Source organism: Crinia signifera, chromosome 1, assembly GCF_055691185.1.
Source record: "Crinia signifera chromosome 1, ASM5569118v1, whole genome shotgun sequence".
Lineage (NCBI taxonomy): Eukaryota > Metazoa > Chordata > Amphibia > Anura > Myobatrachidae > Crinia > Crinia signifera.
Window position 1 is genome coordinate 225,993,376 of NC_139217.1, and position 12,949 is coordinate 226,006,324.

Consider the following 12,949-nt stretch of genomic DNA (forward strand, 5'->3'; position numbering starts at 1 on the left):
GAATGATTTACCTGTATGACTGCAGTATGTCAATGATTCCTATATAAAGTAAGAGACGTTCCCCTCTTCCGTTCACAGCTGGAATTCCTCCCATACTAGAAAAAAAAAAAATCAGCAAATATGAGAATACAGTGTTTACCAGTAAGGTTAAGGAAATGTTATACAAAATGTATTTAGGAATACCATTAGCATGGCTGTTATGTCATAAAATGTCTCGTCAACAGTTCCTGTACAAACTTAGGGGCTGAAGCACAGAGCTATGCGAGGTGAGGGAACTAATACCCCTTTCCCACTGCAGCTCTTAAACGGTAAATTGACGTTTTTTTTGCCTTTTTAAATGGGTAGATCTGCAGTGGGAATGCTCCAGGTTGCTATACCCGTTGAAGAAATACCGGTATTTCTTAAACGGGTAAAAAGCAGTGTTTTACCCGTTTAAATATTTTACATGTAACCAGAGATTTTTACATGGGCCCCACAAATCTGCTGCTTCTGTTTTACCATGTGTCATTAAACACATTCACAAAATGATAGGAAATTTGGTCATTAACGTTGATCCCTTTTCTCTCTAGCAGGCTGTGCAACATTGGACCATAAGATTGCAGGTTGGGTTGGAGTCCAGAACTAATGAACTAATGGTGGCCATACACCAGTGCAATCTGGGCTCTTTTCATCGGATTCGGTGAAGAAATCAGATGAAATGTGTAAAATCGCATGTGTTTACCTAGGTTTTCGATCCAATGAGAGGTCCATGCGCATCTGATCGGAGATCGCAAGGGCTGCATTATAGATATATCGGATCTGGCAGCCTTGAGCAAGTCCAACACACAATGGGACTGCATTGAAGCCGACCAATCACGTTTATGTGCATCATAAAGAACAAGCAGAGACTGGTCAAAGTAAATCCTTAAAGTTCAGACTACATTTATTGATTCCTGGTTTTGGAAATTCTTTGAAAGAAGATAAACCAGAAAAAAGAATTCTTAGTTTAAGTGGAAAGACAAAAACAACATGAGACTACATTATGAGAACCAAAAAGAGGCCCCCAACTTGGAAACAACCTGAGCTGAGGCAATACCCAAATAAACTTAAGGTCGGGTGGAATCCAGAGGCTCAAATGGAGCCAATAGGACCAGATTGCCATCTATGCACCATACCCTGTAAAAAGGTTTGGACTTCTGGAAAAAGGGCCCAACACCAATGGAAAAAATTGGACAGGATCAAAAAATATACTTTTAAAAAGAATGAATAACCATTATAACCAGCTTCCAAACCCCCCCATAGGAAAGACAAAAAATTATAAAGACAAGCACTTGGAAGAATGGTGTACACTACAAGATGTAAAAGCGATATGGTCACTAGGTCACCAAGCATTAGGTTGACCACTGAAGGTCAACATGCATGCAAGATCGACATAGGTAAGGCGACAGTCAAAAGGTCATTTCATGCCCTGCCACCCACTAGGGTGTGGTGGAAGAATAAAAAATAGTGCCCGTAGCATGGCGAGCGTATTGAGCCATGTAAGGCAACGCGGTGCACTTTTTTTACTGTCCATGTCAACATTCAGAACAAAAAGAAAAAATGAAAAACCCCATGTCGACCGTTTGACAGTAGACCACTTTCCCCATGTCAACCTAATGCTTGTGTCGGCCTAACCCATGTCGATCTAATGATCCCACTCCGATGTAAAGTTACTGTGATAATTGTATGATGAAACCAGTTTCAAAAGCTAGGTCATAAGAGCCAACCAAGGAAGATGCTTGTGCACAAATAGGCCTTGTGATAGCAGGTCTGGTTAAAGAAGTGGAAGATGTCACTTCCAAACTAACTGTTAAAAGACCTCTAGATGGAGAGACCATTTCCTGAAGAAAAATGGTTTGGCTGAGGAATTCTGCTTAACAATTTTTAAATCCATGTAGTTATACTACTGAGAGTAATGGAACAAAGGTCTCTGCCCAGAAATTGCTTTGGGCAACCTCTTCCATAATGGACATGCTCCTGATGCCTTCTTGATAAATTAAATACGCCATTGTCGTGGTTTTGTCTGAATACAAACAGTTTATCTACTGACAAATTGGTGTTCAAGGTGCAGAGTTTTAAAAACGGCAGGAACGGGCTTGTTCAGCTATGAACAAGGACAGGTTGTTGTAAAACACCACTTTCCATTCCAGTGACAGCCTGAACAAGGCAGTATTTAAACACCGCCTTTCGCACCAAACCACATATGCCTTCCAGATCTTATGGGAATGGATGGATGTAACTTACTTATAGACAGCATAAAGGCTGGAATAAAATCCCAGCCCATGCTAACCTTCTGGGACTGGCATTTTCACACCTGCCTGTAGCGTGCCTATGGCTGTTAGTAACTATCCAACTCTCTCTAATTATCGTCCTATCTCTCAGCTCCCATGCCTCTCCAAGCTACTGGAGAGACTGGTCTACTCTCGCCTCACACACTTTCTTAACTGTCACTCCCTATTAGACCCACTTCAGTCAAGCTTTCATTCCCAACACTCCACTGAAACAGCACTGACTAAAGTGGTGAATGATCTGGAAACTGCCAAGTCTAAAAGGCCAGTACTCACTACTTATTCTCCTAGATCTCTCTGCTGCATTTGACACTGTTGATCATACTCTTCTCATACAAACACTGCACTCCCTAGGTCTTAATGATACAGCCCTTTCCTGGTTCACATATTACCTATCTGATCGCTCTTTCAGTGTTCGCTTCTATGACTCTACTTCCTCTTCACTACCTCTGCCAGTCAGAGTTCCGCAAGGCTCAGTCTTAGGTCCTCTGCTTTTCTCAATCTATACCTCCTCTCTTGGCATACTCATCAGCTCTTTCGGATTTCAGTATCATTTATATGCGGATGATACTCAAATCTATCTATCAACCCCAGAGTTGTCACCAGTGGTTTTGGGCAGAGTCTCTGAATGCCTCTCTGCCATCTCAACTTGGAGGTCTTCTCGCCACCTTAAACTTAAGATTTCCAAAACGGAATTACTTTTATTCCCACCAACTAAGAACAGTTACCATCCTGATATCTCCATCACTGTTGACAACTCGACAATCTACCCTACCAGCTCGTTGCCTAGGAGTCACCATCGACTCTGAACTGTCCTTTGTTCCCCACATTCAATCTGTCACCAAATCATGTTACATGCATCTAAAAAAAACATATCCAAAATATGACCCTCTCTCACTCAAGACACTACTAAATATCTTATCCATGTACTCATTATATCCCGCATTGATTATTGCAATAGTCTCCTAACTGGTCTTCCCAAGAACAGACTCTCACCACTGCAATCCATTCAAATTGCTGTTGCTAGTCTGATCTTTCTAGCAAGACGCTCATCTTCTGCTGATACGCTCTGCCAGTCCCTCCATTGGTTACCTGCATTTTACCGTATTCAATATAAAACCCTTCTGCTAGCATATAAAGCTATTAACCATTCTGAAAGGGGAGGGTTGAGTAGATTGTGCGCTGTTTAAATGATTTTAATATTTGTAACACATTGGCTGTCTGAAGAGGAATGAGTCTTGGACACACTGTTACTTTTGAAAAAAATCTTTATCACAAATCAATAAAAAATATATATATACTGTATTACATACAGATACACAGAATATAAAACAAGACAATTTAAAAAAAAGAGAATGGGATCCCAATCAATTATTTGTAATAGCTTTTGGTATAATATCAGCAGTAATTTTTCCTCCGGCAATAACTGTGAAAACAATTCTCCTGCAGTTGATGGTAAATATGCAGAGGGAATCGGGCAGTGATATATAGTCCCAATTTAAGCAGAATAATGCTGCATAAAGGCTGGTTAGTAACTTATAATAAATACAGTCACAGATTTGATAATATGCTCACCCTTACGGCAGACCTCGATCCCCTGGATGTAATTTGGGGAGAGGGATAGTGTGCAGCAGCTGATGGCCGGCAGCTCGGATGGAGGGAGAGCTGCACTTCAGCTGGATCGTAGAAGCACACCTGACAGTATGCCGGGGTGAGTTTAGCCAAGTTGAGATGTCCAAACAGCGTGTAGCATGGAATGGCTGATGGCTTGTAGGCAGATAGAATACACTGCTCCAACTACGGCAATGCAATGGTAGCGGTATAATGCGGCAGGTCTCAATCCCCTTGAGGTAGCGTGGGGAGAGGGACAGAGTGTAACTGCTGATGTCCGGCGGCTCGGAAGGGGAGAGAGCCGCGCTTCAGCTGGATGGTATGTGTGCACCTGTCGGAATGCGCAGTCGTGCTTGTATCAAGCCGGGCAACGTGGAGCGGCTGGTTGCCGGTAGTAGAAGGAGACTCACGCTTGCACAAGGAGGCAGGAAGGCAAGTGAAGTGTTTGCTGAAGGGATCACCGTCTCAGGTGTGTAGCTTACGTCAACGCGTTTCGTTCCGTAGTTTGCCTGGAACTTTATCAATACGAGTCACTAGTCTGCGATCGAAAGACTACAGCCCCAGGAACTGGTAAGGAAGACCTTTTGGATAAACAAGAAGTTTAAACTGAAGTGTCCCCAGGGGGCGGAGTTTCCTTTTTGATATTTGGAAATATCTATCTAGAGTTTTTCATGCATTTAGGATTTCTGCAATTATTCCCGAAACTGGAAAAGTAAGTGTAGATTTACGGTGTCTACTATAAGAGAGACTTGAACCAGGGTTTCAGTGTCCTCAATGTTAAGTGTAGGCTGTACGGCTTTGATCAGGGCATCTACACCCTGAGAATCCCCTTCTACGTCTTCCCAACCGGCAGATTCTGGTCAAGGTACTCAATGAATGCCCCTCCTCAGGAGCTAATTCCTCCTCATCCAGGTTAACTCACACAGGTTAACTCCTTTTATGTGAGGGGTAAATTGTTTTAGCAGAAGAACAGTTTTTGGGAAGCTTTGAAGAAAACCTTTTTATTGCCATTGTAAAGGTAAACAAGTCACTAACACACACTCACACAGAGAAAACTGAGAGAGAAGCAAACAGTATAATGGGTTAATAGAGGAGAGGAGCTTCCAATCCCCAGATTAACCACCTCACTGGCAATCAATAACCACCACTTCCACACACAATGTATAAGCACTTACAGTGTCTTGCGGAGTGGAAGCAGTATAGGTCGGTGTCCTAGTCTGTGCTGCAGCACTGGACCTCCAGAGTGAGCCTTGTGGGGAAGATCGTGCCCTGGGACTGCTAGCAGGGGAAGAACCGCTCGTTCCTGGTTCCATTGCCGCTTGCTGAAAGTCAGCGGTGTGGAATTCAAATGGCCCTACTCCTCTGCAGGTCAGTGTGCCAACTGACTGGCACCACACAGCGCAATGCGCCCTCACAGCCTGGCCCCCTGAATATGTGGCTTGTGCCACGGACCCGGATGCTAAACACTAGCAGTTGAGGTGGGTTGACGCGGGCATGCCGTTGGCAAGGTCATGGAGGCGCACCGCATGTGGTGGCAACTGGACCCTTCAGGGGTGTCCCACTGTGCAGGCAGACAGCGGCTCCCTGTCTGCCTGTCCTCAATGCTTTCAAATATAGCTATCACTAAAAACTCAGCTTCCCAGAGGAGACCAAGTACCAGGGATCTGACTCCTTTGGCACTTTTTCTAAAAAACAGAGGTCTTGGGGTATAGAAGGGAGGAACCTAACTCAAAACAAAAGTGCCGTAGGAAAGAGGCAGATGACATCACTGTAGTGTTGGCCTCCTGATTGGCCGGCTAGTTGAATACTGCCCGGGAAGCCCAGGGGAGGACACCAGTGGAACAATCTCAAAAACTGAATCTGAATTTTTAGAGGTAACCAATCCGAAGACATCAACCTTTTATATGTTACCCAAAATTCATAAGAATAGAAATAATCCATCTGGGGGGCACATAATATCTGGTATATCAAACTTAACTGAGAAAGCAAGTACATTTGTGGACCATTACCTGAGAAGGTTTGTGGTAGAATTACCATCATACATCAGAGATTCAATGGATGTACTAAGAAAATTGGAGGACGTACATGTACTAGAGAATACCCTACTATGCACATGCGGCGTTGAATCGCTATACACAAGCATTAGTCATGAAAGGGGTATTCAAGCTACACAATATTTTCTCAAAATGAAAAATTATGAGGCCATAGAGGAGTTCATTTTGGAACTTTTGGAACACGTTTTAACCCATAACTTTTTCACGTTCGATGACAGGTACTACCTCCAGGTCCGAGGGACTGCAATGGGGAGTACCTGTGCCCCAACCTATGCAAATTTTTATTTGGGTTGGTGGGAAAGGGAATGGGTTTTCAATGCAGAGAATGATAAATACACGGACTGTATTGTAGGATGGTATCGCTTTATTGACGATATTCTTAAAATATGGGAAGGCAGTAGAGATCTTCTCACAGAAATGATTGCGAAACTCAATGACAACTCCCTCAACCTCAAACTTACCTCCTGCATTAGTAATGAGGAAATTTCCTTCCTGGATTTGAAGATTAAAAAAACAGAGACTAATAAACTCACGACGGATGTTTTTCGCAAAGAGACCGCGACTAACAGCATACTCCATAAGACCAGTTCACACCTTCCAGCCACCCTTAAAGGAATACCAAAAGGGGAGTACAGTCGCCTGAGACGTAACTGCTCAGAGAATGAGACATTTGCACTCAGAGCGCAAGAATTGTGACAAAGATTACTTTCAAGAGGATACAGTATTAAACTCCTCAAACAAGCCTATCTGAATGCCAAAAGGACACCTAGGGCAAAATTACTGACACCAAAGCCCAAGAAGACAAGTGAATCTGCTCCCAGGTTTATTAGTACATACTGTACAGACTGGAAGGAGATTAACAAAATCCTAACCAGACACCAGCATGTTTTAACAACAGATGAAGATCTAAAAGTGGCAATGGGAGATCGTATTCACAGTAGTTGGAGGAAGTCACCGAACTTGAGAAATCAACTGACACAGAGCTATTTTGTACGGAAGAACAAAAGAATACCCACCACAGTGGGATGCTACAAATGTGGCAGGTGTAAAGCCTGTGACTGTGACAGAAACTAAAGAAATCACTAACAGATATGGTCAAACCACCAAAATTCGTGACTTCCTTAACTGTGAATCGCAAGGAGTAATTTACTGTCTGATCTGTCCCTGTGATTTGAAATACATCGGGATGACCAAGAGACCCTGGAAAAAGAGAATTCTTGAGCATGTGGGCAACATTAAGAACGCACAGAAGGATCTGGACAAAATGAAGAAACTCACCAGTGTAGCCAGACACTTTCTAAGGCACCACATGAGTAATCCTAAAGGTCTCAAGGCAATAAGTCTGGAAAAAGTGACACTGGGAATTCAAGGAGGTAATATAACACAGGAACTCCTGAGAAAAGAATCCAAACATATCTTTCTCATGAATAGCCTAAAACCTAATGGACTAAATGAAGAGATTCATTACTCTGCATTTTTAGAACCGACTTTCCCAAAAATGAAGTTAGCCCCCAACACCATCAAGAAAAATATAGGGAACATATCCCGGATTATTTAAATCCTACTTAATGAGCATTGACAGGGAAACTGACACCAACTTTTAAACACAATTCTCAAAGCACAACAGCATCATACCTCCATGTGGACACACAATCAGAAAGGTCCAATGCAAAATGTCCACTTTAATACAAATTGGAGATACACAAGTGTCAATAACATCTGATCTTATACAACTATATGGAATATTGTCTGTAATGTTGATACAGAAGAGGACAAGATAATTTCAGAACACACTCTGCACCTGTGTTGGAAACCAAGATAAAAAGCAGATCTGGGTGATAGGCCACTAGTACCAACATGTCAATTCAGGATAAAGTCACTATATTCAATATTTAACCAACACTACACACAATAATAAATTTACACAAAAACCCTATATTGTTTAGCACTGATTTTTACCCTTCATAATTCTGTATAATAGACATCACTGGGGAAATTTACTAAAGGAAATTTGTAGAAAATAGGTGTAAATATAGGTGTATTTGTATCCAGAAATACACTTATTTTTGACATTTACTATCCCGAAAATACGGCAATTTGTATCCGTATTGATGTGCTATCAATACGAATACGAATTGCTGTATTTTTGGGATAGTAAATGTCAAAAATAAGTGTATTTCTGGATAGAAATACACCTATTTTTTAAAAATTTCCTTTAGTAAATTCCCCCCCCACGTCACTAGTTCCATGGAAACAGTAGTAATACTGCTTCCAGGAAATATATCACACTATTAATCAAAACACAGCACACCACCTATAACACGTATCGTGCAACCTGGAATTTAAATTTGATACTCTAGCACTCATCACCATTTTATGTCACGTTTTGTTAATATTTTTCTCATTTCTTTTTTTCTCACTAGTTTTGTTATAATATCATCTTTGTAAATTCACCTTCATTAAATCAATCCCCATATATTGACCTAATATAATCGTAACATTTTCCGACATACAGGGGACAAGCTCTGCACGACGCACAGCTAGAATCTCCAGGGTATAATCTCTATAAATGAAAGAATCTCCAATAGGAACGTACGGTTCTTATGTAATATCTGGACTCCCGTTTTTCTTATGAGACCGCGTGCGCTCACCACACTTCGGGCACGGTGTCTCGCTGCGCTCGCCACACTATATAAAATCAACTCCATGCGTAGTTGGATAGTAGGGGTATGAAAAAATGGGGTGCATTTAACATGGGAGTCCAGATAATACATAAGTACCGAATGTACTAATAATAAATAACATTATGTGGGCAGGAACATAGAAATACTGAGCCACTGGAGGGAGATAAAAAAGGATAAAATGGATCAAAAAGAAAAATATATATTTCAATGCAAGACTGAAAAAGCATAATAGCGTCACAAGCCGGCAATAGGCACTATAGCGCGATAAGCCGGCAAAAGCTATAAAAATAACTGCATAACAGGAGAAGGGAATACAATGTTGTTATTCACTTCTGGCATCCATACTACTTGTAAATAAAAACCGGTACTCTTTACCTAGATGGGCGCCCGTCGCGGGCATCGCGGGTACATTTATGTGTGGCCGCGACGCGACCGACGCGATGCCCGCGATTTCCCATTGAAACCAATGTTAAACATGGAAATCGTGTCGGTCGCGTCGCGGCCGGCCATAAATGTACCCGCGATGCCCGCGACGCGATGCTCCCGATTTCCCATAGGAATCAATGTTAAAAGGCGCGATGGACCCGATTTTACTGTTAAATGGCTCAATCCACCCGATTTGGCCATAGGAATCAATGTTAAATGGGCCACAGAGCCCATTAACCCTTAAATGTCCCCCCAAATTTTTAACGCCACCCCACGATCCACGCCAACCCGAAGCGTGGCGAGCGCAGCGAGCCCGCGAGGGGCGGCGGTACGTGTCCTCCGACCTTTTCATGCCCTACTATCCACTAGGGCGTGGTGTGAGAATATAATAGTGTGGCGAGCGCAGCGAGCCACCGAGCCCGAAGCGTGGCGAGCGCAGCGAGCCCCGCGAGGGGACGCGGATACCTTCACAGTTATGCGCGTCCCCTCGCGGGCTTCACAGGTGTCCGTGGCGAGGCGGACACCTGTGAAGCCCACGAGGGGACGCGTCTACCTGTGAAGGTATCCGCTGCGCTCGCCACGCTTCGGGCTCGGTGGCTCGCTGCGCTCGCCACACTATTATATTCTCACACCACGCCCTAGTGGATAGTAGGGCATGAAAAGGTCGGAGGACGCGTACCGCCGCCCCTCGCGGGCTCGCTGCGCTCGCCACGCTTCGGGTTGGCGTGGATCGTGGGGTGGCGTTAAAAATTTGGGGGGACATTTAAGGGTTAATTTGGCCCCAAATCGGGTCCATTGAGGCATTTAACAGTAAAATCGCGGTCAATCTGCCGTTTTAACATTGTTCCCTATGGGAAAATCGCGGTGATCGCGGTCATCCCGATTTACCCGCGATGCCCGCGATCACCGCGATTTTTACCCCCGACGCCCGCGATTTCAATCGCTGGCGCCCAACTAAGTAAAGAGTACCTAAAAACCTTCTGTCATTGACAAGTGTCTGTTTTGGGTAATCATCACAGACATTGGCTAGTGATCCGTAACATAATGACCAATCAAGAGCCACTATTTTTTGAAATATACCATTAGAGGGCTCTTATTGGCCCTGGACATTTCACTCCCATTTAGACATTGTACCCTATAAATACAGCCCATTGAGGGCGGGCCAGTTACCTAGTTTGAGCCTTGAAAAAGCCAACAGGGCGAAATGCGCATCGGCAAAGCTTACTCTGCTGACCGTTGCAGTTAATGCACATAATGTTCATATAAATGGTGTTTGGTGTATATATGTATTCTGTAATTGCTACTGTACGAACAGATAGATGCACGCGCATCAGAAGCGCTGAGACGCACTAACTGGAAAGGGACAGGATCCCTGTTCAGCGGTTCTGCCACGCTATAGTGTCAACCGTTTATTGGGATCATTACCTAAACCTGTAGTAATTCGCAACAATTACATACATACTACTAAGAGGACCTAGATATCTTGCTGTGTCCGGTATATATGTAAGTCCGGCCAGCGTTTTCACTTTTGTACTGGCATTTGCCTATATAACAGCAGTGTGTGCCATAATAAGTTAATCACATCACTGTAGCGCATCAGGAGATAAATACAAGTATACCGCACTAACAGATAGATGCACGCGCATCAGAAGCGCTGAGATGCACTAACTGGTAAGGGACAGGATCCCTGTTTAGCGGTTCTGCCACAATCGGGCTGGCACACTACAAGTGTCAGCCGTTTGTAGGCATTACTACCCAAACCTGTAGTAATTGGCAACAATTCGATACATACTATCAAGAGGACTTAGATCTCTTGCTGTGTCCGGTATATGTAAGTCCGGCCAGCGTGTTCATTCCTGTACTGGCATTTTGCCCATATAACAACAGTGTGTGCCATAACAAGTTAATCACGCCACTGTAACGCATCAGGAGATACATATAAGCATAGAGTATCCCGCAAATTGCATAAAAATTCTAACAACTTGAGTTTAATACCAAGTGTTTATAGGTACAATTTGATCAGCACATCAGAAGTGCATCATAACTAACCCATAGTAACCAGACCCAGGGTGATTGCATAGTGTGTACACAACCAGACGATATGTTCCTATGAAACTGCTTACGGCTAAGCCAAGAATCTAAGTGTCAGTACTGATGGTAGAAGGGCATATCTGCATTATACAGATGGTGTCAGCTGAGGATTGAGACCTATTGCTGTGTCCGGTGACATGTAAGTCCGGCCAGCGTTCTACTTCTGTATCAGCACTGATCTACACTAAAACAGTGTGTGCCATAATAAATAAATAACGCTACTGTAATGCATCAGGAGATACACACATATATAGATAGAGCATCCCTCGAACTGTATGAATAATATCATTAAGTCCTGAGCTCTACATAAAGCGTTTATATGTCAGACGTTAACAGCACATGAAAAGTGCACTATAACTGACCCATAGTGACAAATACCCAAGGTGGTTGCACAGTGTGTATACAACCAAACGATATTGGCACACTGAACTGCCTAAGGCTAATCTAAAACTGTATGTATAGATAATAGAAGCGCATATCCGCACGTATAGATGGTGTTAGCCCGACACTGAGACACATTGAGATGCACCAATAAGAAAGGGAAAAGATCCCTGAGAGCGGTGCTGTAAGAAACTTTCGTGCACGCTGTAACACTTCAGCAATGACCTATTGAAGGTGTCTCCGCAAGATCTATGGGGATATAGGCACAGGCGATTAAGAGGATTTAGCTCCCTCGCAGTGCCTGGTCTAGAATTAAGTCTAGCCAGCGCTTCTCCTCTGTGAAAGCATCTGTTCATGGAATGTCAGTCTATACTGCCAATAGCAGTTAACGCAGTTTAGCATATCAAGAGTTGTGTATCGATGTATATATAACACCCTAAAATACTACCCAACAGGTACTGGTACGGGTACATAGAACAACCACGTACACACACAGTTGGAGCAGCACGGCATCCAAGGCATTATCAGTGACACCTATGAAATTGTACAGTTGTATAGTGTGTATGCTAGTGTGTGCCCAATATAGGGGATCTGTATGTTAAAGGTAGAGTGCTGGGCTACACGGCAGGCCACTGCCCATGTGCATAGAACACCCCACACACTTTTGCTTAAGACACACGGTGCACACAACAATCACAGTGTATCCTACTGAAAACTATACTATGTACTTTAATGTTGCAAATATACACTCGAATGCTTAGATACTCATAACACAGGACTCCCTGAAGGAGAGGTGATCGCGGAATAAGCATACACAAAACCATTTAATATAGGACAACAAAATTGGTATTAAAACCTTGTATTGAAAATATGTGCATTGATTAAAAGACAGAATATTTACCTGCACCAGAAGCGGGATTAACGGTCAATACTATTAAAACAATTTGGAGCAACGGCCAGGAGAGTTTTATTTTAATCTTTCAAATTTCTTTTTCTCTATATCTATCAACCTTTTTTTAACATTTTCGCTATTCCCATAGAACTAGTATGCTCACAGCCTGGTTTTACGTATGAACAGGTAGCTTACATAAACAAGCCGGTGATCACAGTAGAATTAAAAAAGGACAGACTGGATCTCCAACAGTACTTAGTGAAGAAGCACATGTGGCACAGGATAGCTGGATTGCAGAGCAGCAGAGGATAGCTGGAATGTGGAGCAGCACAGATACACAGAATACCATGGTATTGGATGTTAACGCCTGGCCAAGGATACAGACCAGGTACACAAGCTATCTTGGATGAACAGAGAAGCAGATACCAAGATTCTGGAGACAGAAACAAGAGCCAGGACAAAGACAGAAACAAAAACCAGTAGGTTCTTGCAGGGCAGAGAGTA

At 43.1% G+C, this 12,949-nt stretch overlaps 1 protein-coding gene across 9 annotated transcripts in view; it reads right to left on the reverse strand.

Annotated features, from left to right (window-relative positions):
• Nucleotides 1-12,949, reverse strand: part of PIP5K1C (phosphatidylinositol-4-phosphate 5-kinase type 1 gamma) — a 282,746-nt gene that overhangs the window by 113,953 nt on the left and 155,844 nt on the right. For all 9 annotated transcript variants that reach the window (XM_083179358.1, XM_083179359.1, XM_083179360.1 and 6 more), the window contains exon 9: nucleotides 12-95. In XM_083179358.1, the coding sequence (XP_083035484.1) occupies nucleotides 12-95 (84 nt within the window). The remainder of the gene's footprint in view (nucleotides 1-11; nucleotides 96-12,949) is intronic.